The sequence below is a fragment of the Electrophorus electricus genome, chromosome 3 (assembly GCF_041902795.1).
Source record: "Electrophorus electricus isolate QZ-2024a chromosome 3, ASM4190279v1, whole genome shotgun sequence".
In the NCBI taxonomy this organism is placed as follows: Eukaryota; Metazoa; Chordata; class Actinopteri; order Gymnotiformes; family Gymnotidae; genus Electrophorus; species Electrophorus electricus.
The window spans coordinates 28,248,216-28,275,523 of NC_137499.1; the positions used below are offsets into that span (position 1 = coordinate 28,248,216).

General features: G+C 46.8%; 1 protein-coding gene across 1 annotated transcript in view; it reads right to left on the reverse strand.

The window, feature by feature from the left end:
- Window positions 1-26,666, reverse strand: part of rbfox1 (RNA binding fox-1 homolog 1) — a 184,500-nt gene extending 157,834 nt beyond the window's left edge. Inside the window, exon 1 of the mRNA XM_035523560.2 lies at window positions 26,518-26,666. Coding sequence (XP_035379453.1) covers window positions 26,518-26,562 — 45 coding nt within the window. The 5' untranslated portion in view covers window positions 26,563-26,666. The remainder of the gene's footprint in view (window positions 1-26,517) is intronic.
- Between the last annotated feature and the right edge of the window lie 642 nt (window positions 26,667-27,308).

Below are 27,308 nucleotides of genomic sequence, written 5' to 3' on the forward strand. Positions count from 1 at the left end.
TGGAATGAAAGGAGACCTGGTCTGAACACGTGCAGGCGGGCGATGTCACGGGCGATGTCATGAGCAGCACAGACACCAGCGATCGCGCAATCTGGGATAATGAACATTATTAAGACACTGAGCTAAGAGCCGAGAACACTAACAGGATTTACTGTTCCACCTCTGAAATCTGGGGGGGGGGGGGGGGGGGGTTGGCGATCCTTTCAGTTTTACACAGGAAGCCCTTATTACATAACATGCAGAGCTTCCATTTTCACCTTCTGCAGACATTCTCATCCAGAGCAACTTACATATTTATCAGTATGACAGTATGTGTGCTAACTTGGGAATCGAACCCATAACCTTGATGTTACCAGCTCTACCAAGTGAGGAGAATGTCAATGGAAAAATGGAAAAAGGTGACTGCACAAGGGCACGCCTTACTGCATATGCGGCGTACGAGACGCTGCGCGACGGGCAGTGAACCAAAGGTCAAAGTAAACACGGCCATCAGGTCACGTACGGCACAGCGGACCATCCTGCAGACATTTGGGTTGCGCCGGCCGGGCGTCTTGATCATTACCCTGAACCGCGAGCGGGCTTGTCTGCCTTTCAGCGGTGATGTGCCGAGCAAGATGACGGTCTCGCAGGCAGGAGCGAGGCCGAGGGCGTGTTCCAGACCGGATCTACACTTTCCCACTCTGCTCGTGTTCCCGCATTATACATATATATATATATAGCCAGAGTGGGTCTGCGGCCTAGATGGGCATGTGTGGGCGAATGGGAAAGGCATTACTGGGTAAAAGCGGCCAAAGAGTGGGCCAGCCGTCCTTAAAATGAGGGCCTGGGTGGGATTTTATTTTACTTTTTTTTACCACCAGAAGAAATGTTCACGCAGAGGTTGCATCAGACACCCCCATCTAACTCGCACTGAAGGAGGTAAAGATGGATAGGCTGCCGACACTGCCCACAGAAAAAGGGTCAAGAGAATCTTTTTTTCCTTGTTAACAGCTTTTCTGTTGTTAACATCCCAATGGCCCACTTGCAGCGGAGACGGCGTGTAATTAAAGAAACTGGCATAATGTTGTGAAGCTTGGGAGCTTTTGACAGCGTTTCGGGCACGTGGATGTCTGCGCCGCTCTGCTGCACCGACTCTTAGTGATTCTCATTTCTTCAGAGGCTTTGGCGGCAGGCGTGCGATCCCGAATCGTGCGAGGACTGAAGCCATTCATCATTCACCAAGGGGAAGAGCCCAATCTATCTTGAGACAGGTACTTCCAAAAATACTTATCCCTGAGTCAAGTCCTGACGGATCTAAAAGAGGGCGCATGAAGCCAAAACGTAGTTCCTTTCGTCTGCGGGGGAGGCCCAGGAGGTTTTCGACCATTTCTCTAATTTAGACACACCCTTCCACCTCCTACACATTTCCTGCCTGGCTCTCTCAGCTAAGCTGCTGGCAGATTTATCCTCTAGCGCCATCTGATGGCGCCGAGCAGAGAAGGGCCTCCCTGACGCTGGGGCTCGCCCAGCCTGTCGTTCTGCAGCAGGGAGCCTCCTTTCTGATGGCTTGCCGCGCATTAGCATAATCCCCGGAGCCGAGGACGAGGATGCCGTGGAAATGCAAAGTGCTGGGAAGATGCGTCTAAGGGGCTGCCGCCTTCTCCCTCCCACCGAGCGGCACTGACATCATCAGGGTCCTTTTCATTCCGCCTTGAAGTCGAGCTCGAAACTTCAAAGACAACAGCGTCTCCCTCTGTCTCCCTTTCACTCCACTAAGAAGCACTGCGGTCATCAGCCAGCACTCCTGATAGATTCCTTCTTTTCTTCAGAAGACAGAGTGGGGGGGGGGGGCTCCTGGTAAAATAAAGGCAGTTTAACAATTCTCCCAGGTCCCCTCAGATGTCTTGCTGACACTTCAAATGGACCTCTTTCATCTCCTCTCACCGCACCTATCCTCCATCATCCCTTCTTCATACCCCCCTCCCCTTCTCACTTAATCCAGCGCTTGTGAAGAACTTCCTCCCATCATTGGCTGTGCTGTCGCCCCTTATCTCAGGAGCTGAGAGCGCCGCAAAACGACTCGCTTTCAAAAAACCTTGCTGGAGGAAGGGTTTCAGCTCAACAACACATTCATTAGGGCTGCCCGCAACCGGAGAATCCTCAGGGCTGCTTACTCCATTACTCTGTCCACGGCAAATTGTGGCCGTGTGCGGAGTGTACGCTAGGAAAATCTTTTGAAAGGGCAGTAATCAAATTTAGCGCCGAGGCCAAAGCATTTGAAAAGTGCAGTAACCTAATTGTGCTTTTCGCACCTGAGGGTGATCAACAGCCCTTAATCAGCGTGGGCAGCTACAGCGCTTGTTGGCGGTGCAGGGGTTTGCCCTGCCAAGTCCGAGCAGTGCTCTCCGCGAGTCGTATTTGGGAACGTTGCTGGGCACGGAATGGTGTTGGGCGAGGCTGGGTGGGGGGGCAGCTTGCAAACGTGTGAACTGGTGGCAGGTGCTCACGTGTGTGGATTGGTGGCAAGGCCTCACGTGCGTGGATTGGTGGCAAGGCCTCACGTGCGTGGATTGGTGGCAAGGCCTCACGTGCGTGAACTGTCACCCTTACATGCATCCAGATTCAAACATAAAGGGAGGCGGGGGGGGGGGTGTGTGACAGAATAAAGATGAAGCGGAGTGTAGCGGAGCAGCATGGACAGTGTGGACAGAGATGGAAGGAGATCATAAGAAACCAGCAAGGTCCCCACAGCGCTGTTGAATTCCCAAACCCTGTAACTGATATTCTGAGCCTATTCAACACTAAGTGGTTGGCCTGTTCAACCTCTTTTTGATCAGTTCTGCGAATGCCAGCATGCGGAGGGGTCAACAAGTACATCCTTTTAAAAAACGAAGTGAATGCAACTTCTTGAAAGGGGCTCGTGGGATGACATGGTACCTGCAGAAATGCACTGAGGACAAACATAAATACATATTGCCTGGTGGTTGAGGAGAACGTCTTTTCATCCAGCTACCGCCCGCCCCCCGACGCTGGAGTCCAGCCACCTCTGTGCTTCCGCGTGGTCGACGGGTCGCATGCGGAACCCAAGGCCATGTGAGATAAAAGACCTGCTGCCCCGCGTGGCCCACTCATCTGTCAGGCGGGAAATACACAAGGCCCTGCCAGCGTCATCTGTGTTCCTGCAGGTCCCCCTGGTGGCTGGCTCCAGCAGTGAGACGTACCGGTCAGAGGGGCATGTCAATACCACTCTTTTGTTTAACGCTTTAACAGGTGCGCGCTCCAAGAGACCATAACATGCAGCACACCGCGCTTAAAAAATGACCCTTATGACTGCAGCATCTAGTGTGATGTCATAAAAATAGCTCATAACAAGGCCAATCCATCTCGGACAATTGTGGCAAAGCTGTTCGGGATGCGAGCTGTGCGTTAAATGATTGCATCAGGTGCTGAAAGGCTGCTACACACCTGCCTGAAACATGGAACCAAATGTCTTATAAGGCAGACGGATACACACACGAGCACCGGGGCTTGAAAATCAGTAGTTTGCGAACTGTACATCAAGGCCGTCAATTTCATTCCTTGACGCCTGACCACTGCCCCCCCACCCCCCACCCCCATCCAAGCCGTCAATAACCCACGCATACGTAAGACTCGGGGAGTGTCAGTGCTGACGGGAGAGGGATGCATTAGGACCCAGATCGCTGTTCCAGCCTTCGATCGTATCTGTTGTCAGTTTTGAGACAAATTAAACCTCGGTGGATTAACATGTTAAACAGTGCTCCCGGCCGCTTCACACATTCAGTCAGTATTGGCATATCTTTGCGTCACTTTCTGCTCCCGCGTGGCGCTCAGGGACTTCCAGGCCACTGCCACCTCAGCCCATGGGCCATGAGGCTCCTCCGTCTTGGTTGGACAGGAGGTTTCCTGCGCCAGTAATGATCTCTCAATTTGCATCCCCTAGTCCTTCCCGAGCAAGTCTTGTCAGGATTCAGGAACATGTATGTTATTGCCTCAGTGAAGTCAGTCTGCTTTAATACACACTCCACCCTTCCACCCCCACCCTGGGAATCAGAGCCTCTGCGGATAAACAAAGTCCATTCCGGAAAAAAGACAGTTGTAAGCCATGCTTTGAAACATGAGGCATGAGGCCTGATGGACATATTGGTATTCTTATTCTTACACACACACACACACACACACACACACACACACACACACCTTTCTTCTTCTATTCCACTAATGCTGAGGTAGTATATGGGGTGGGAGAGTTTTCCATCTAGTGCAGTCTGGAACGATGAGGGCTTCCACTTTGAGCCAAGACATGCTGAGGGTTTTCAGCTCACTGACGAGGGTCCTGCATGTAAGTTTCAGTCTGCCTCTGCCAGGCTGGCCACCAGGGGGAGCCCGTCATAACACCTTATTGTGGAGGCAGTTGTCATGCATTTGCATAATGTGCCTAGCTAGTCGGAGGCAACGGCAGGCAATGATGACGTGGAGGCTGGATGGCACAAACACACACACACACACACACACACACACACACACACAAAGACGATACTTTTTAACCAGTATCCCAGCATCTACAGGAGAGTCTTGGCCCAGGTTCGCACGTTCACTGCCAAACACACTTTGCTGTCAGGCTTTTGGATGCATTCAGTCTATCAAGCACCTCCAGTCCTCCTGGTTTTTAATCCCAAGAACCTGGCTGGAGGGATTAAAAGCAATGAGTGCACAAAGGCCCATCATCCAACTTTTTTTTCCCACTGCACTCGTCTCTTTGTCGTGGGCAGCTGTTAAGTCTCAGCATTCTGGAACCAGAGAAAGACTGTCGCTCAACAGTTCGCCCAGACGTTTCTCGCGCTGCCCAAAGCCTCGAGCTTTTCCACTTTGTCCCGCTAACCTCTTCTCTTTGGGCAGATCGAACCAGTCATCACAAATACTGTTTATTGTAGTTGTAGTGTAGAACAGGTAGGGTTTTGGGGGGGTTTTTGGGTTTGTTTGATTGGGGCTTTTTACCCCCCCCCCAAACTTTTTTTTTTTTTTTTTGTCTGTTGGAATACAGGGATCGGCCCCCGTGACCCCACCTCTATTAATGAACACATGTTTATGAGTGATGTTATTGCAAATAGCTCAGGCAGGGAAAACTGTGCTGTTAACACGTTTAACCTCTCGGCGTGCTCCGGAATATCAATTGTCCCCACGTTCCACGGCACACCATTAACATCTTGACATGCTTTCCACTTCAAGTCAGCAAGCAGTAATTTCGCCACATTTTACGGTTCCATCCGCGCTGCGCGAGTCACCTTAAACGCTATGCAAATCGCAGGAAGGGCGCCTTTGATGGTGTCCGTGCCCCGCGTGCCAGCGTCGCAATCAGCTGCCTCGTCTAGAGCCCGGCGAGCCCCGCACAACGAGGGCTGACTCGTGCACTCTCGTGCCTCACCTGCTAGAGCAGGTAGTGCGTGGCGCCAGTTACACCAGGGGCACGCATTTGATTCCCGTGAAGCGCACGTGCTGGCACGCCGATGAATATGCAAGTCACTCCAGATAAGAGCGTCTGCCAAACACTGAGAGTATCAGAAATTCAAAAAGTGGGAGAAGGTAGTCTCTCTCCCCAGCTGAAAGAAGGACAACCCCCCCACAGAACTGTAGTGTGCGTTGGCGTTGAGGATGCCTCGTTGCTGAATCTCAGGCTCAATCACATGGAGCAGAATGTTTTCCTTTTTAATTAATCGACTTGTTGACGGCAGATGGAGTGGAATGTTTTGAAGACACAGTGCAGATGCTATTCACACCCCACGAATCCCATAGATCATGAAACACTGACAGTCTCCCGTCACAAATAACAGGATTATTACACCGTGTGCATGAAAATGTTCCATTGAAAGCTGATCTGGAATGCAGAGTGCTCTCCAAACTGCAGAAGCCCATGGCTTTGTGTAGAAACATACACACATCTGCTTCTCCTTTGCCATTCATAGCTGCCTGAACTGTATGTAATGCCGCATCACTGATTAAGCCACCAATCCGAAACTCTTGGAATCCTTAAAAGCCAATAAAAATATCCCAAACAAACATTTGTACGCCAGTTAGCTAAAACACTATGCGAGTACTCAGTGGAGGCACTCAAAACACCAAGTACCCTCTACCTACGTTATTAACATTCATGACTCTCAAAGAAGATAATGTAATAGTCTACTACCGAGTCTCTCTCTCACTCTCTCACGCTCTCACTCACTCTCACTTTCCTTCACTACGTCATTCTGTCTCTTTCTCCGGCTCGGAGCAGACAAAGGAGAAAGCCCAGCCTAAAAGTGATCACTGCGGGCCAGGAGATGGCAGTGATAACAAAGAAACAGCATCTCTCCTCTGCTAGTTGACACCTCCCCTCAGCTCTCAGTCAATTCATATGGCATAATGAGAAAACGCCCCGTGTTTGTTCAGCGGCACTGCCTTCGAATGAAATAACTGACGGTTGTTTAACCACCTTTATCACCAAAATGACACATTAAAATTTCACACCCGGAGCGTGCCGCTCTCATTAACATAGCAGACGGCAGGTGGGGGCGGGACATGGGGGTGATGCTTGGGAGATGGGAGCAGGAAGCTCAGGACTGTTGTTTTCGGAAATGTCAAGGTTGTGGCCGAGACAATGAAGAGGCCGCCATTTCGCTCCCAAGATGGAGGAGCACCAGCCGAGAGGGCGACAGCAGGGCTTCCCCCAGGCCTCCTTCGTCCTCTGCTCCTTGAGACCCAGTTTAAGTGACTTTGGGTTAAACCTGATATTTATATTCATAAAAGCAAAATTAAATATCCCCACAGATTGGAGTGCAGGCCTGCACCTTCAAACAATCCAGTCACCGCCTAACACATGACAGAGCCCTTGATGGTCCTTGGTGGAACATGAAGGGATTCTAAATTCCTGTGAAAAGCATCATGTCCGCAACTCATCACAGGTGTTGTCGGGGTTTGTCTGTGTCTCTGGGGTACGTCTCAGAAGCACGGGCGATGTCACTCCAGAGAGCCTATCGCCAGTCATCTTCACTCACAGAGTGGCCAGTCACATCGGAAACGTGTACCCGTGCGTCAGCCATGCCCGCGGTATGCTTCATGATGTATAGGGGTGATTTTCCCCCGCTAAACTAAAAATGAAACCGGCCCTTTATCTGGAAACCTGCTCCACTGCTCCACAGGGGCACCAGTCGCAGGAGAGATTTTAAAAAAAGATACCATGCTGGGACAAACAGGAGTCCCGTGAAAGGCGCAGGAGCTCGGCAGCAGCAGCGTCCACGACGGAGGCCTCAGCGTGTACGCGCAGCAGGAGTGTGAGGACTCTGGATTCAGTTAAACAGCCTGGAAATCTAGGAGTGGGAACCTCTCAGCTGTTTTGATTCAGCCTGGCCTAATTAATTCACTCTGCATGGACTAAAAAGGCGGCCATGGACCGTGCTTTGGGTTCAGCGCGTCTGTGTCAGAGTCTCGGATTTCGCGCGCGTTTTGAATTTGGATTTGTGTCGGTAGGAACAATGAATGCACAGAGGCGGCGGTAACAAACGCAGTTCAATGAACAGCGACATTGCTCCGACGTGTACCGAATAACCCTGGACTGCAGCAGACCTTAATGTGTCAACCAGTGGTAGTGATTTCCATGAGACTGTCGTGTCACCCAGACGCTTCCGAGCTGCCCTCTGGAGGGAGATATAAGTTATAATATCTGTTGCTGAGAGTGGGTGTCAAAAAAGAGCCAAAGCTACAGCCATTTTCAAACAGAAAATCCTACAAATTCAACGTCAACAATCGTCAACAATTTGGCCCTGTGCTGAAGTGTCGGAGCATGAGCTGGGTGCCGTACAATAGCACAAGCAGTGGCGCTGATGTTTCCGTAGTCATCGTGGCATTCCAAGCTGCCGAGGCCGGCATCCCTGGTCTCTACTTGTGGCATCGCAATTTTCGACCTGCAGGCGTGTAGGTGGGACCCGGGCAGCGGCTTAGCAGGCCCCGGGGATGTACCCGGATGCTGGGGCTCAAACCCACCAGCGAAGCCTCTGGCCAGACGGTGGCATGCCTTAGGTGCTGCAGCAGGCGCACCATACCCACATCCTCACCCACTCTCCTCCATTACACACGCTCGCTCTAAGGTACTGAAAAGCCATTGGCTGGCCTGGGTGCTGAAGGACCCATGTGCCTGTTCAGCGCTGCTGTCTCTCACTGTCTCCCTCGCAGCCCCTCCCCCACCCTCCCACCCCCCCACCCCCAAGTGTGCTGCATCACAGACGAGGAGAAAAAAAAAAAGTGTTCGCTTCCATTACGCCGGCCTCCTCCAAAAGAGAAAAGCTTGATATGAGGGACAAAAGCCATTGGAGCTTGACTGAAGTCACTGATGTGTTCCAGGAGTATTCAGCACGGTAAACTCTATTCAGCAGCGGCCATATGCTTTGTTGTTGTTTGTTTTCCTCCACTGACCTACTTTGCAATTTGCAGCTTCATTAAATATTGTATTGGTCGGAATTAACGAGATGTCAGAAAGTGAAGATACTGCCCAAACCCATCAGAGAAAAGAAATTGCATAAACACTCTCACTCAACCTTTAAGACACACACACGGACAGGCGCACACATTCACCCACTCGCGCTCTCTTCCTTGAGATAGTGAGTGGGTTGCATCACTGTGTCACTCTCTCTCTTTCCCGCTATCTCTAAGGTGTCAACTCTTTGACTCCCCTCCAGTGAAAGATTAGCCTTCCCTCAGCGGAGCCATCAACCTCCCTGCATGAACACTACGCAGCCCATATCTTTGGCGATCACACCACGATCTGTGGAATGCTCTCACCGGTTCCCTTCGTCTTGTCACCCGGCCCGGTTATCTCGTAACCACTGTGCAGCAAAAAACAAACAAACAAAACAACAACAACAAAAAAATACGTGCTCCTTAATCCGAGTAGCATGCTCATTGCTAGCGCCTAGCTAGGATAATGGCGGAAACCTCTGCCTCCATGCTCATAACTTTTTTCTGTCCTTGAGACGAGCTAGACGACGTGTGGTGGATCTGCCCCCGAGCTAAGCCCTGTACCAGTGTCCTTTCCTCTGTGCCTCTTTGAGTTGAAGCTGCAGCTTTAAAATTAGCCACAATATGTGAGGGGAAAAATGAGCCAGGAGACCACAGAAGAAACACTGCTCTCAGATTCAGCAAGCTGCACTCAAAGAGCGCACATTTACGCCCATTCGGTTTATCGGCGCCTGCACAGTCTGAAACGCACAAGCCCACAGACTCCTGGCTGGCTGGATCCTAAACACGCTAACTCTTCCGCTCAAAATAGGAACTCTGAAATAATACCTCATTAATGAATCAATTCTGCTCTTCTGAACACTGAAAATACTCGATGATATTCAAATCGTCTTTGCAACGAGAGGGCTCATCAGAATGTTATCCAAGCAGCTTAATTCGTCCGCATTCTGCCAACTTAAAGCTTTGATGATTACAGGCGGAGGGAGAACGAGAGAGAAAGAGAATTGAGATAGAGAATATTTTTGCCATCCAAAATAAATTTAGCACCTTGTGAAAAATGCTTCTGCTACTGCTCCAACCACTGATCCATATTTACATCAGAATGATTGACTGAAACAGAAATTTGATAAATCACCAACAGTCGTGTTTAGACTAATCGGCTACATTTATCAAACTTGCAGGGATTCATTATTCTCTCATTTATCATTGTGAGATGAAGCGTGATTGTAATCAGAATTTCTCGTCACCAAGTAGATAAAAAAAAAAGAGTCTAATAAGTTGAACAAGAATTAGTGCAGTTTGATGGTGAACAATATATTAATTAGGCCTATTTTAAGTACAATTAATGTAGCACTGTGCTGCTTAGACAGGAGCATGGCACAGTCACTGGGGAGCCCACAGCAGTTCACATCATTCTATTTGTCAGGATCAAAAAGACCAAAACCACAGCTCCCCCCCCCCCAAGCCCCCGTATATAATAAAGCCTTCAAAGCTTTGGGCCAAAGCAGAACAGTGAAAGACCTTATAAGAAACTGCGTTGAATTGTTTTTGCCTGACTATCTAGATGAACTATATGATACATTCTAAACTATAAAAATAATACTGACTGCTCTTCCATGACATTTACAAAATATGTGTTTGCATAGTTTGGCTGAGGTGAATAGTTCAGGTTCCGGATGGTCAAGGTACTTCCCTGGATTTTTTTTCCCTCCAGCCACCTGGATTTGCTAATTACCGCAAGCCAGTAGGTAGGATTAATTATCAAAATAACCTGGGTTATACAATACCAAGACATGGCAGGGTTTTTTTGCTTTTCGAATCTGAAATAATCTCGACAGTTTGAACATTACGAGGTGTTCTGCGCTTGATTTCTGCACTGTGACTGGAGCTCTACCTTCCTGAGAGAGGGCAAGCTTTCATCTCCCGCTATTTCAGCGCTCCATATGGATGAAGGGAAGCTCTTTCCCACTCCCAAGCACACTTTGTGCAGGCTTCCTCCTGTGCAGACAAAACTATTCATGCAATACATATCATCGGGGAAAGCCTAGAGACGCATGGGTGCCTTCAGGAGCTACTGTGTGTTATGTTGCCTTTAGAACACCAGAGACTGGCAAACACTCTCATTCAGCACAGTGTGATGATGGGGGAAAAGAACCAGAACAAACCCAGGCAGACAGAATTACTGAAATATCACTGAAAGTCCATTCTCAGCATTTGCCAACACCTGACTACAGTTACTTAGGATGGATGTGTTTAACAAGCCACTCAGCACTCTGTTAGTAATCCATGAATTTATCACTGGCTCCCTACAACTGGTATGTCACATCAAGGGTCCCACACCGGCACACTATTGCATGATTTTCATATTTATATTCATATATTTATATATATATATTTATACCTCCCAGCAATATGTTGAATCTTTGCTCCAAGTGAACACAAACACCGAAAAGAAAAACAAACAAAAAAACTCCTCCGTCCCAGGTAGCTCATTTTGTCTACTGATATTTACGGATGACACTGTCATTTCAGTCTACAATTGTACGGCGATGACAAACAAACAAGTGCAGGGTGTGATTAGAAAGCAGATAACATTGTAATCTCCTCCTCCTCTCCCGAGCGGTTTGGGCGCTGGGGGAGTGGAGGGGTAGTATAATGTTTTCACGGCTCTCGGTGAGCGCTCGTCTCTGCGTAAAATCCTGTTGAAGTGGAGAGAAGCGAAGCCGCTCTGAGCACATCCAGCCCGCTGAGATTAGTCTACCAGCAAGAGGGACCCCAGACACCAGCTGATGCCGCGGGAAACGCGTGGGCCCTCAGCGCGCGGAGCCGGTTAAAACCCGGGTGCCCAGCTGCACGGCAACCTGCCTCTCGCTTTCCTATTACGGTCCTCGCTGCCTTTAAGGTCATGTTTATTCCACCGAACCGAACCCTTCGCTTTCACTTCTCTCTCATTTTATTTCTTTTCTTTTTTTAAAACTTTATTTTACTTGTGGGTTGTGTATCCTTAGGGGCTAGCCTTCAACGCACGGAAACATTCTTCATTTCTCAAGCTGCATATTCTCGCGACGAGGTAACAAGTCAATGGGGATATTCAGCTGTGTTTCAGCTTCATTTGTTCTGGTCCTGTGATGTAATTTTCTTTGTGTGATTAAATATGCAGATCCAATCACAGTTTTAAAAGCAGGAGTATGAGACGTCTGCACGAGGTGCACTTTGGGTGAAGAAAGCCATAGCCATGTAAATGAGAAACATGAAATCAAAGGAATGGTTTCAAGGCAGCATATTTTGGCTCTGCTGTAGCCAGGGCAGAATATTTGATGTGTGCTGCGACTTTTGACTGTGCGCACCTCGTCTGACCGCTGCCTGCAGCTATTTTTTAAGACACAATGGTCGAAGAGCTTTAATTATTTTTGGCCTTGAACAGCTAATATACTTTTAATTGCTTGCCATTCCCCAAGGGCCGATTTATCTCCCTGACGTCTTTCTAGCGAAGTGTTCATAATTTTGCCGAGGTTAAGTGAACAGACTTTCTTCCTAAACCCCCCATTTTAAAACACAAGCAGTAATGAGAAGTACTGCATGGTCCCTAAGCCCAAGCCTACTTTTAATAGTAGCTAAATGCTAAAAGCAACGTCTGGTAATGCAGCAAAAACCCTAAGAAGGTCGCCAGTTGTCATAAAAGCAAAATGCAGTTACCTTATATGTGGTGTATTTATAAAGAAATAATTACAATTAAACATGTAATTGTTACAAAAGGAGTTTTCCTCTAATGTCTCCTCCAGGCAAACAGTAGGCTGTGAATTAAGTGTTTAGCTATGTACTGATTAAAAACCTCATTAAAAATCTCAAACAAACCGAAAACTGATAGACCCTTTGTGGCAACATTCTTGAATTGCCTCCTACAGTGTTTGTTTAACTAGGTTTAATGAACACTTTAGGTGTCAATTTAACACTGTATGGGTGGGGGTTAGCTCAACACTGGAAACTGTGCTGTGTTCCCTTCTGCACTGATATTGTAACAGATAAGACGTAAAGCACTGCATTGCTTTCTAGAGCATACAGTGTGCAGTATACTAAAGATGGATTCCTAGCATTGCACAGTCTTTTGTTACATGAGTTCCTGGGAACATGGGCTAACTGTTTCCCCCGTGCCCAATCTAAATCTATTCAATTTATGCGGAATCAATACAGCAAGCCTGCTGTGAAAAATGTTTAGATAAGAATCAACATAGTAGTATGGAAATCTTTTCAGAGCAAACAAAAAGAGTTCCCACTCTCCTTTTTACTGTCTCGTTCCCTCTACCTAGCCAACTAGATGCATTTAAACTGCATGTGCTTTTCGACTATAAGAATTAAAATCAACTGCTGAGAAAAGAATATATTCTGAAAACATGGACAGAAAGGCTTTAATGTCATTGAAAACGTGTAATAACTATGCAGGCGTTTGGCTTGGTCTTTGCTAGGCATTTACTGAATCATTTTTTGAAGGCATTTGTGCTCATGAATGTCTGAAAAGGGAGTCCATAGTGTCCTTCAAGTAACATAATACTAAATTGGATCTGCAGTAGAACTTGAAAAATAGAAGCAATAACGGTTAAATCCCCACAGCATTTACACGGCTCTGCTGCTAAGACTGCTCCACACTTCTCATATTCGTCCTTTCTGTTCAGCCGAGACCATTTCCAAAAAAAATAAAATAAATAAAAAATAAAAAAACATCGCACCGGAAGCCATTTACACATCCCACTCTCAGACAGAAAAGCAGTGGAAACGAAATTGGCGACACTCATCAGTTTGGAAGGCACATCTTGATGTAGGACAATGACAGCAGCGAGCAGCGAGCCTTTATCTCTCAGGAGAGCTGGGGGAGACTTCCTGTTCCTCCGACTGAAGTGCTACCGACTTAGGAGTTTGTTCTCAAGATTAGAGTGTGATTACACCAGGGAGCTATGCCATCACACACACACACACACACACACACACACCCACACACACACACCTACACACACACACACACACACACACACACACACACACACACACACACACACACACACACACACACACACCTACACACACACACACCTACACACACACACGCACGCACACACACACGCGCGCGCGCACACACGCGCGCACACACACACGTGCGCACACACGTGCGAAAAACTCCAAAGTGTGTTTTAATATATTGTCAACTCATTATTATCCAAATTTAGGAAGACCATACTCTATCTAAAAAAAAGCCAATTTCAGCAATTTTGGACAAAGAGGTGCAGGTTTCTGAATGATCAGTGGTTAAAAAACAAACAAAAAAACCCCCAACAACACAGCCCATGTAGTTGCATTGTCTGCACAGATTGCACTGGTTCAAAACAGTGAAGTTGTTTCCATGTTGTGCTGGTGCAGTGCCAATGCGTCTGACAAGCCACATTTCCAGAGTTATGTTCCAGATCAGTGCAAGAAGCTATGGCTGGCTTCTAAATAGCTGGCATATTCAGAGATTAACATATCTCAATTATAGAAAGAATTACCGAACAAATGCGTATTCTAATTAAGCATGTTTATCTCCCGACAAGCAAATGTTATTTCCCTCCCCCCACCGCCCGATCCCACCCCTGGCTCAGAGAAGGCTTCTCGAAGCGCTCTTATCTGCACAGATACACGCTCGGGCATGCACAAAAACAGTGGCAGACAGCCTCAACAGACAAATGGAATATTAAATAAATAAATAAACAAACAAACAACTTTAAAGAGAGAGAATCGAGGATGAGAATGGGTCTTTTACATCCACTCCATCAAAGCTGGCAAAACGAGCGCGTTCCACTGAGAGTCCTGGCATGAGGTCGGACGCTGTATGACGGAAACTCTGCAAACCCCAGTAATTAAAGCTGATAATTTCATTAAGGAAGGACAGCAATTTGTGAGGCTCCAAGCTGCACCGAAATTCATGATGGTGATGAGAATTCAGAGTGTGTATTTCAACGTCATATTGTCAAGAAAATCATGTGAACAGATCTCATGGTAACATCGCTCCTACTACAACACTGCCCCACCAAAGCATATGAACTGTGATTGGTGCAGCAATTTTCCAAAGTAAGCATTCCCTGCTGGATATCTTAAAATCTGTCTGGCATCCATGTATGGAGATGTGAACTGAATTGTGTTCATTGCATTTGTAATGTCTTCTTCCCATTCCCTGAATCTGCGTAAGTGTTATTTCTCTAGGTGTAATATGCTAGAAATGTAGCGGACTCGACAGCCATCACAGGTAAGATGGTACGCCTGCCCACTAACGACCCATGTAGTTTGTGCGGGTATTCCTGACTCTTCATTGGCTGTGAAGGTACGACGTGTGTCATGGCGAAAAAGGCACCACGCAACGCAGGCGTCTGGCACACATGGTGCAAAAGGTGGCACCTCATGCTTTGCGACAGCCTCCCGGGTGAACCGTGCCCCTTGAGAAAATGGCCATTTATCAGAAACAAATGAGATGTCACAGGTCGGGCGGGCAACCGGGTCCGGCATCCTCCCCCGGCCTCTCCATTTGTCACACCAAATGAGCGAACCAGCGGGAAGAGCAGGGAACGCAGCGAGGACAGCCCCTCCGATTAGCCAGCTGATGAGCTGCTGAGGCTCTGGCCATCGGTAAGCCTGACCATAGCACTCCTTCCCAGACAGACTGCTCCCATGGGCCAGAGATAACACTGCAGCCAAAATAATAAACAAATATGTAAAGCGTAAACAGGAGCTAGTTCTGTACACATCGCACCAGAAAGTTATTTTTCATTCATGACGTGACATACCTCCAAGATACTTTTGACCTAGGATAAGGTGTTAAAATACTGTTGATTTAGCTTTGGTCTATGGCAATGTGACATTTTTTGGGTCCATCATAATTCTGTTGGCAATGGTGCAGCAAATTAAAATGACCTTGGAAAACATTGACTTGAGAAATGAGCAGAACAGAGCTGTGACATGTTCGGACTATTTGCAAATGTAATCTGATGTGAAATTGTTTTAGGACAGACTTGACGGAGTCAGGTTTAAACGTCAGGAAAACACTGGTGCTTCAGAAGAGGCCTGATTAGGTTCATAATTACATATAAATCTGTGTGCTGCAAATTAGCAGTGCAGTTTCAAATGTCCCTATGAAGGAAACACCAAAAATTGTGAGGAAGTGCAAAACAGGAATATGATAACCACCCGAGCCTCTGATGTGGTGCTCTGGGAAAGCTTTCATGTTTTGGACAACATTAGGGGTTTTTTTCCCCCTTTTTCACAATCCCAATGGAGCCTGCTGTTTTGTGTAGAGCAAAGACAAAGCGTGATATAGGCATGGACACTAAAACACATTCACAGCATTATATACCTACTTCTACTGAAAATGCTACAAAACCTATGGCAGCAGCCCAGACAGGAACAAGGCCTGACTGTGGGGAAACCAAACAGACTTTATCACATGTGCTTTGCTGCACTCACACACACACACGTGCGCGTGCGCGCACACACACACACACGCGCGCGCACACACACGTGTGTGTGTGTGTGTGTGTGTGTGTGTGTGAGCGCACACAACAACTCCCAGCCAAAGTTGGAACATTAAGCTGCAAAGAAAACCAAAATGTGGATTCAAGATTCCAAATGCGCGGCCCTAACGAGAGATGAGCCGTGCGATCGCGCTGTCTCCATGCCGCACCGCCACACTGTCCGCGGCCAGGCAGACGTGTCCGCGCGCGGGAGACCGTTAACAGGGCTTGGCACGACACACGCGTGACGCTTTGCCCACGCACGCTCTCTCTGTCTTGCGCGCAAGCGCGTGGTGCCCGCTGCTGTCGAGCAGGCGGGGGAGGATTTCCTCAGGTTTTGAATGTCAAAGAGTCGAAGTATGCAAACAAGTCTGGGAATGGACAGCACGCGTCGCGAGTGCGGTGACGGAGATCGACCATTCCCTCCATCCGTGGCAGTTGTTTTGAAGGGAAGTCTGTCGTCCCTTGGGAGAGGAGACGGAGGGTGGGGGTGGGGGGGTTGCCTGTAAACTCCCACCATAGACAACATTATTAATCTCGATTTACAAAACTGGTAAAAGTGCACTGAGCTGCAGCGAGAGCGACCGATCAGTGGCAGGGCTCCCCCCGGCAGGGTGGAGACGCCTCAAGTGATGCATCGCTGTGACAGTAGACTGTTGACAGTGACCTTTCATGCAGCTGGCCAAAAAATTTCAGAAGGTTGCCATTCCACCCAAAAAGCATCCCACAAAAGAAATTGATTTTCTCTTCATGCTGGCCAGGTAGTTTACCGGGTGCAATTAGGAGGCATTTTCTCTGCCGTGATGCTGGGTGCCAGCGTACGACCAGAATAGATGCGGGAGAAGCTGAGCAGCGTTTTCTGAATGGAACCCGGCGCATTTTAGAAAGCAGTAATTGGTGAAGGATTCTATAGCTATCAGTAGTACCTGAAAATACATCATAGGTTGCTGCCAAAGTTGCACATACTGAACAGGGGTGTGGTTGGTCTCAGAAGAGAGTTGCCCACCATGAAGGGAAGCATGTCAGTTAAGCCCCCCATTAGTGGAATGGAGCATTGCCGTCTCTGTGGACCGTTCTGCGGCGGCGCTCGCCGCACACGCTAGAGAATGGTGTTATGCAGCCGCTCTCTGGTCCAACCGAGACCCAACGACTTTCAAACGAAGAGAGAGGCCTTTAACCGTCATAGGAAAACAATACATCGACCTGCATTACAACTGAGCACGGGGAGGAAGAAATCCACCAGTCAGCGCTTGTTCCTGACATTCTGTTACTGTGAAAATTACACAATACATATATAACGACAAAACCCAAGAAAGATAATGTGTTTTCTGATCTATCTGCCTTGAGCAGTGGAGGTGGGAGAAGGAGAGAGAGAGAGAGAGCGAGAGTGAGAGAGGTTTTTTTTTCTGTATCCCCTGTCGGGGTGATCATCACTATCTCTCAGAAGCAGTGTGGTTCTGTTTACATTGCCATGTGGCGCTTTATGTGCTGTTGTATTGCGCATATTGATATTCCGCACCAACACAGCCCTTGGAGTTGTCACAGGTTGCGTAACATTCATTCTGGCTGATGCACTGCCAATTCCGTCTGGCGAAGGGCCGCATTGCCTGTGGCAAAATAAGCATCAAAAGCTCGCCGTGCATGCTAAACCAAAAGAGATTTAGTAACAACCTCTGAGGCGCAACGTGGACAAGGATGAAGCCCCCCGCCCAAAAAAAGAGGATTTAGAAAACATCAGACAAAAAGCCTATAAGCAAAAAGAGTCTTTCCTCAAAGCGTTTACCGGCTGTCCTCTGCCAAGCCACCTAGGTTTGAAGGACACAACAGAATTCACTTGAGGAGAGGAACATAAAAATTTTTTAAAAAAAGTTACACAACCCTAATGAGAAAAACTGACGGCGGAGAAGTGGCTGGAGAGGCAGAGCAACGGGAGAACCAGGAGCAAAAAAACTGGGTGCACGTGGAGCCACTGGGCAATAAAGCAGACAGTTCCTTGTCAGCAGATGGGATGATGGCTATTGGGACTGGAGATGAAAGGCGCCAAAGCGGAATTGCTGAGTGTGTTAGAGACGTTAGGTAATATCCCCCTGATATCAGCTAGGATTCACCACAGCCAAAACAGTCAAGCAAAAACGAAAAAAAGTGCACTGCTAACACTAGGGAAGCTACCATCTGCTCCTCAGCAAAGCTCTCTTAGATACCCGAACTGGAGAACTGCAGCAGCTGCCTACAAAATCCTTGGCCGTCCCTGCGACGGTCACTGCCGAGACCTCGCGGTGCCCCCCGCCACCCGGAGCCCTTGTCAGTCACAGCAGAACAGTCGCCCGTGCGAGGCGTCTTGGAGGCCCAGTTCTTCCGAACAGAAAATGCATGCTGGTTTACATCATCTGCATAATACCTCATAATCCTCGGAGCCAGCGGCCGTCAGCCCCGCAGCGGCCGAGTGCCGGAGCGGCAGGAGGAGTTTAGTCGAAGGTCAGAATGCCGTCTTAACACCCTTTCCAGCACGTGCGCACATCCTCATTTGGGGCTGGGCCAAAGCCAGCAGTGGAGGGCAATGCCATTATGAATGTATCAGGGTATCATACGGGATGATGAGATACTAATCACTTTATTTTTCAGGCCTTATGAGAGCATGACAAGCACTGATTTGGCAGCGTACAAACAGGACAGAATATTTTCAGCTTTTCTTGGCAGAAGCCAAACATTCGGTTTGATTTATCTCACTACTGGCAGGAGTCAAAAAATATCTAACAGGCAATTGATTACAAAAGATGGCTTGGTGGTTTTATTTTGGTTATGCATTTGGACAGAAGCCACGTGTCTGAAAATAAACTTTTCCTATATTTATTTATTTATTTTCTCTCCTGTGCTTTTGAAGATTCGTGCACTGATGCTGGTGTAGGAAAGACATATCGACACTCACCTCTGTAGCCTGGAGAAAGACCTTTTTGTTTTACAGCTTTCAGGTTAAAATGATTTTCATTCTGCAAGCTCCAACCCCCCCTCCCCACTCCCACCCCCCATGATGGGAAGATGCAAGGCGCAAACATCTGGAAATCCTAGAAAGATAGTGGCACTTTTTACAAGATTAAATAGGCCACATTTAATAACATTTTACTGGAGAAGACTAATGTTTCCTTTCAAGCGCATTAGCATTTTGATAACCGGCTGAAGACTTTTCTTCCATTTGCGATAAGGAGAGGAGACGCAGCGGCAGAGACAGCAGGAAATAATTGGCACCCAGCGTGTGAAAAGTCAGCATTAAAAAGGGGGGGAAAGGGAGGGGGGTCCAGGTGGATGAAAATCCAAGGAGTGATGATTGTAGAGTTCAGAGACAGCACACTAACGTGCAGGGTGATCCCTCCCCTTACAGCCCTGCGGGATGATCCCACCCCTTACAACCCTGCGGGGTGATCCCACCCCTTACAGCCCTGCGGGGTGATCCCACCCCTTACAGCCCTATGGGGTGATCCCACCCCTTACAGCCCTGCGGGGTGATCCCACCCCTTACAGCCCTGCGGGGTGATCCCGCCCCTTACAGCCCTGCTGGGTGATCCCACCCCTTACAGCCCTACGGGGTGATCCCGCCCCTTACAGCCCTGCTGGGTGATCCCACCCCTTACAGCCCTACGGGGTGACCCCTCCCCTTACAGCCCTGCAGGGTGATCCCACCCCTTACAACCCTATGGGGTGATCCCGCCCCTTACAGCCATGCTGGGTGATCCCACCCCTTACAGCCCTATGGGGTGATCCCGCCCCTTACAGCCATGCTGGGTGATCCCACCCCTTACAGCCCTACGGGGTGATCCCACCCCTTACAACCCTGCTGGGTAATCCTGCCCCTTACAGCCCTGCTGGGTAATCCCGCCCCTTACAGCCCTGCTGGGTGATCCCACCCCTTACAGCCCTACGGGGTGATCCCACCCCTTACAACCCTGCTGGGTAATCCCGCCCCTTACAGCGCTGCTGGGTGATCCCACCCCTTACAGCCGTGCTGGGTAATCCCATCCCTTACAGTCCTACGGGGTGATCCCACCCCTTACAGCACTTTCTCTCCGTTAAATAGGAAGAGCCTACACTAATTATGTTTTTAAAAAAGGTGTGTGTCAGCATTACTGCAGGAGTCTGACTTCGGGAATGTGAAGAAAGATTTCACATGCAGCTCCTTACCGTTGCGAACCAGGGGCCCTGCCGGAATATCAAATGTAACCTCTCCAAAGGATGCCATGTGAGATCTGCATGATGAGAAGGCGTATAAAATAAAAATGACAGCGGAGAGGCCATAATCTATTACCGTCAAAACTAAATAAAGAAATAAGGCCTCGTGTCCTTTGCGCCGTTAAAGTGGTAAGGTGGGGGAGGGGTAAAAAGGTAAGGCTATGAGTCATCTGACCTATGAGTAAGGCCTTCTATAGGACACCGTGCTAACACCTGCGGCGGCTGCGGAGACCCACGGGCGTGAAGCTGAGCCGTGGGGCGCAGGGGAAGCGGGCCGGCAGAGCCGTGCTGGGTGCGACGGCTTCGAATTATCGCCGCGCCGGTCGCCTGCAGCAAGGCAGTTACGGACGTGACCCTCGTACGGACCTCCGCCAGCGCTGACGGGTAATGAATTTAACCGTAATCAGGGCGCTAATTCATGGCGAAGCTAATGAAGCCACCGGTGCTGCTGGGCTGGGCTGAGGTAGCTGAGTTACTTGTGGGAAATGGATGGTACATGAGACGGATCTCGGCGCGTTTGGGGAATGAACATTAAACCCAGCGTCATATAAGGCAAGACAGACTAGGAAAGTAACCTCTTTCTCTTTCTCTCTCTCTCTCGCTAGCATTCTTTCCCTCATTTATTTCATGTTATAAGACCAATATGAAGCAAATATATATGTATATAAAGAATTCTGATATATGGGTGGAAGTGCACATTTGTCCAAACCTCTTTAGATGACATCACTGGGCTCAGCACAACATCTTATATGACAATGCAACAGAATGAAAGAGCATCTTTACACTAGAGTTTCTCTACTGACAGCACTGTTGTGTGATTTACTTTCTGAGGAAAGCTTAAATAAGCTCAGGTTTTCCCCTGCAAAAGCATTCTGTCCTCAACTGTACTTGGGTTTCCCATGGGACTGCTTAGCGGCTGCTTAGTGGGTGTGCCAGATATGCCACAGTGGGGCAGTGTGGTCACAAATAGCCTCCTTGATTCCTAGCAGCCCAAGCTACTGCGTTTGAGTTGGGCTACATCCACAGGTGTGGTAATGCCACATCACTGGTGCTCCTCTTTCGTGACTCTTATGGAGATGGAGTGCCTCTTTGCTGTGCTATTCATGTTTCTAATTTCAATTAAACTGAAAATGCCAACCCAAATAACTGTGGCGGCGTGTGATTTTTAACGGAGATACCCAGGGCAGTGGGGGGAAGGGGGTGGGGAGTAGTGTTGAGAAAAAGCTAAACACTAAACACTAGTGGCTTGAGCAAATGCAATCCATGGCCAATTAAGATTTGGTAAACATGTGTTTATTAGTGTAAACAGTGTTGGGATTAAAAACAGATTATCCTGAAATCCTTTGCCATGAGGGCTCAGATGCGCCATTACATTCCAGCGAATTAATTCTCCCTTGATTGCACAAGTCTATTAACGTTCCTCTTGACTACTTTATCTGCATAGTTGCTACAAGCACCGATACCGATTCCAGTGGCGAGATTGGAAGCCTTAATAACCCCGGACGATGAACAACACCACAAACGCACCGCTTTCCCTCCCAAACGGAAGCCATAGTTTGCCCTTCAGGATTACACAATAAATCACCTGCTTATCGTTCGGCTCTTGGCTTCTCGGCTGCCACATTACAATAATGAGATCCATCATGTCTGCGCTCTCAAACCTACATCGCTTGCTGCTTGGAAATTACAAAAAATTTTGCAATCAAATTGCAGACTGTATTCCCAACGACCCTTCCTGGCCCAGGCTTGAAACAAAGGTAAATTTAAATTATACTCTTTCCTGCAGCCAGTTTTTGAGCATAGTACCTCTCTGTCTCCAAATGAACCCTTGGACTCCAGTGAAAAAATCACCAAGCATTTAGTGTGCAAACGTTTATCCAAACATTTATCTCATTATTAAAAACAAGTTTATTAGACACCCTCTCATTGTGATACACACAAAACTTGACAACCCCCCGCCCCCACCAAAAAATGTAAAAAGACAATTGCTCAGGTGTCATATATAAACAAAGCTCTCTGTACAATTAATCCCCATCAAGAGTGTCAAAATCTGGCCTTATCTAATCAGGACATGCTGCACTGTGTTCCTCTCAGTACCATTCCTTCCTGGCACATATAATCCTAGTGCAATGAAATAACCTACAATTTCAAGTAATTGCTGCCCTAAATATTGAGTCAATGAGTAAAATGGGTACCATTACTCTGTTCTCTGTAGAATTTCAAGGTGTAGAATGCCACAATATGGTTTTTTATGTGGGCTGTACAAGAATCTGACTGGATAAGGCCCAAAAGTGCTATTACAATATTCATCAGATTCTTATTGATATTAAAATTAGGTGGCAGTACATGAAGGGCCTTCAGTTTCATAGAGCTAAAGAAATCTGACATGTTATCTACAATTTGCCATACTAGTTAAGCAGGTTCAGCCATTGATGGAATTCTCATACAACTTGATTGATCCAGTAATGACAAATACCCTATACTGAGACATATAAATGTCAAGCCAATAAAGCATAAAAGTTTCAGACAAGGGGGAAAAAATGACTACAACATATTAACAGTCAGAGAATTATGTGTACCAAGCCCACTGAACCAGAAAGTTGAGATGAATGTTCTTTACACATCAAGCAAAGTCAAATCTAAAAGTCAAATCAACCAGTCATTACTATTCTATGTCCAATGGTTATCTTCGCAGCTGGCCAAATATCAAGTTCAAAAGCCTGTGTTTACAAAACAACACTCATGAGTTTTTTAGCTACACACTCGGCGAAGATTCATGCTCGCACATTCCAATGAATGTGTGTCATCAACTTCATATGCAATATTACCAACACTTCAGACTGGGGCCAGGACAGAAAGCTACGTGCCTGTGAGCTAGCTGCATCAGGAAGATTATACGTTTGGGGTTGTTTTTACCACTTTTTCCTCTGCGAACACACTTCATTGATTTGTAACTGAATACAAATGGTCATTCTCCACAGTAATTTAGCTCCTGCTGAAACATTTAACACCATCTGGCCTGTGTATGCAAACCTTTATTCTTTTGCGGGATTGTCTCCAAATTCTCCTATGAAAACATTGTTAAGGTTTCAACGTCTTGCAGTCCTGTACTAAATTCGGGTGGAAAACGATACAGTCAGGCTTTCTGGGTATACAGCTATAACATGAATCTTAGCATATTTTCTGCCATTTATTGGCATTGTGTCACTGCCATGGTGATTCAGGCTCGGTTTGTTGTAAAGCCCCAATGGCATTTTGAAAGGGCATCACTGGGCTCAGCTGTGTTTTTATTTTGTGTGTGTGTGTGTGTGTGTGTGTGTGTGTGTTTATTTGTTTTTTTGGATTTTTGGGGCGGAGGGGGTGGTGAGAAACATTGGTTTATGAATGGAAGATGGAGCTTTTGTTGATTACTAGGCAGGCATGTCAAAAAATGGGAAAAAAAATAGAATGATGGACCCCAAAAAGCACTGTTCACCCCTACCAACTGAAGTCAGCTGTCAACATGAATAGGCCATAATTGAGGTTCTTCCTCACTGCTAAAACACACTGGTGCTCAAAGCGTAGAACCTGGAACAAGACTTCATAGTCATCACAGGATGACCTTTCTAAGCTCTTGGTACTGACTAGTGTAACAGAGCAACCACTATGAGGAAATGACAATATGTAAAGTATAAAATATAAATGAGCAGAATTAGCAGGTCCAATTGTAGGTTCTACAGTTTATATACTATATGAGCTATGACTAATCTAAATCAATATCTATTACTTTAGTATTTTATGAATCATTGAAAGGTATTTGCATTCCCTCACTGCAGTAACTCTATTTTTATGCACCCGGAAAAAAAAATTGTTGGAACAATTAAAACTGCACATTAGTGTCTTTCAGTGACAATGGGATGGCTTGAGCTTAGTTGGGGCTAAGCGCACTGTGAGCAGAGACGTTATTAGTGGATTTAAAATAGATCTGGCAGAAATCTGGAACTGATACAATACATCAGAACATCCTCTGGAATAGCTTCCTCTAGATTTCATGGAGCCCCGATCTCAGCTTGCACTTCTAAAGGGAAGCTGTGAAAGAGTACTTGCTAGGGTTCTATATGTAAACATTTAAATATGCAAATCACTTTGCCTATCTAAATGACTAGAAAACCATGCAATGAAAAGAATATCCCCAAAATTCATGGTGTGTAATGAACCTCATTAGTGATACAACAGTAAAGTATGTCACATCCATAAGCACAGGACACAGACATCAAAGAATTGATTCTACACCAATGTCTTAAATGTCAGACACCCACATATCCTAATATCCCTGCCCTTCCATTAAACTCATCTGTTTAATAAGTCCCCAGTTATGAATAAACACTTAGTATTTATTTGTATCAAACCTCAGTGAACATGGTAGGTGTTAACACTGCAGATGTTAATTTACCATTGCAGGTTTTAATCCAATACTGCAGGTGTTACTTCATCACTATTAATTCAACACTGAGATTCTGAGGTATTGATGGCTAGATTTACTCTTTAAAGCCAGTAAGATTGGTTGCTTGATTGGCCTTTACGGAACCTCTATGAAGTTTTCTTCAGCACATAAAAGCAAAAAGGTTCACCCCACATTGTAGTTGCCTGTCTTGATCTTAGAGATCTACTCTCAAAGAGTTTAGTTCCAGCTATAATCTAACACATCCGGCTAAAATATACTTTTAGCAGAGCATTAATTGGATGGCCAGGTACATTACATTAGGGATGGAGCTAAACATTGCTGCGAGGCCTTTCTGCAAAGAGAGGATTGGCATCCCATACCTTGCAGTCCACTATCTGAAAAACTCGTTATTATGAGTGAAGCTCTTTCATGTTTGCTACCCTGAAATAAGATACTGACCACAATGTAATGACTACATAACCAGGTTTCATTTTCATAAAGACTAAATACTTTGTGTGAAGTGTTGTTATTGTTGTATACTGGAGGCTGCAGGCTAGGGACCCCATTCTGGAAACGGCTTTAAAAGCACAGAACAATTACAATTCTTTACACAAATGTTGGCATCAAATACACACCATACCATTGGCACAAATAATTTCCTCAAGTTAAGGAGGAGATCCCAAACAAATTAATTGTAGGGGACCAGAATACATAGTTGCAAACACTGGTAATGCTTAATTGTACTAATAGTATTAGGGGAAAAGCCTTCAGCTAGATATTAGATCATTATACATGAAAGCAAGAGAGAGCTGCCACATCAGAACATTTAAATGACAACTTCCACTTCCAAGTCTCAATTTACATGACTTCACCTTCAAATAAACATGTTATGTTTACTGTGAATGACTGAAAGCCCCCTAATGTACCATGGCACATGCACCAAAAATGTCTAACATGGATGATGTATAGGTGACAGGGCTTTTTCCTGTTCGCCCTCCTTCTTCTGTGTGCAATATCTTTCTAATGCATATCATGCATTAAGGTACACAAACCCTCTCGACCTTCCGAAACTTTCACATACAATTCGCTTAATAGCATTGTTTCACTACTAGTGGGTCTTTCATTACAAAACTGAACATAATTACTTTCCCATCTGAAACACCCGCGTGAAAACAAAGCATCGCAGTGTTCTTTGTCAGACAACTCGACTAATATGTTAACGCTGACCAAAAATGTAGAACTTCCCAGTTACAATTATGTCCGTGTTTAAATGACGGAAATAAAGTGGCACATACGCCAAATGCCTAAGTCTTCAACCGCACCAGTATCACGTAACACAATCGATTCCGGAGCATCGGTCCTTGCTCTCCTTCATCATTAACGCCAAAACATGCGAGAAAAAATAACTTTGGAATAGATAGTAATATTTTAGCCGTTGGTATATTTCCCCTGAAAATTTCAACAATTACCAAACATATGGCATGGAACATGGACAATCCAGCGGGTCCCCTAAAAGCATGCCTTTACCTATTTGTGACAGCGAACCGAGCACATGCCATGCAAAGAGCACCTGGCTCCGTGAAGTCCGCGAGAACGCCACTTCCAACCCATTCCAGAAATGACATTCCTCACCGTACAAGCCTCCGCAGGCGTGCATCACAATGCAAAGAACAACCAAGCCGGTGGCGCGTTAACACTAACCTCTGGTGTTGCAAAAAAGGTTCAAGCGACAGTCGAAAGAGAAGAAAACGTGTCGGTTGAAGATTTAACGACGGCACACTGAAAACATCCCACAGTCGCGTTCACATTCCTCCTCTAACGAAAGCGCCCGTTTCTTTCTCCCCTGCCCGTGTGTCTTACCTGAAGGGCATCTCCCACGACTGCAATTAGCTGCCAAGATTTCATTGTGGTCGGGCAGCGGGAAAGCGAGGAAAAAAGTGCCTCCTGTTCCTCAGCGGAGGTAAGACCGTTTGCGCGCGGAGAGTGGCAGAGCAGGCAAAAGATACGGAGCGAGCGGTAGTCGGTGGACTGTATCCACGTGCTGCCAATGTAAATGACCGCATCTGTCACTCTGTGCGCCTGTCCAGTTCCGGTGCCGTCGTCACCCCCGTGTTCTCATTCACGCGCCCACCTTGGACTCCGACTTTGCCACGAAGGTACGATGCACGCGACTAATACTCATGCTCGTTTGTACAACAGCAAATGAGTCGATAAAGCGCGCTTTGTCCTAAATTTGTCCTATATTATTAATTCTAGGAGCTGTTTCTGTTGCTATATATTACAATTATTGACTTTTAGCTGCTTAAACTCGTGTTTTTCGGAAGTGCAGGCACCGCACCCTCCTCAGTAAGTAATACGGCTGTTGATATTCTCCGGTGCGCAACTGTCCCGGTGTCTATTTATTCATGTATGCAAACCCGTTGCATTAAAGGAACTGCTATATCAATTAATATTCCAATAGAGAGTAAATTGTATAGGCATGAGAAATCCACTATTAAACATTAAACGTAATTGAAATGCATACAATTGTCCCATCTGTTATTTGTATCCTTCTCCTAAACTAGTTCTGCGTAGTGCTGTCGCAGGGTATGGGGTGTCTTATCAGTCTCTGCTTTGAGGTCTCTGACTGCACCCTCGTGCCTTGCTGAAAC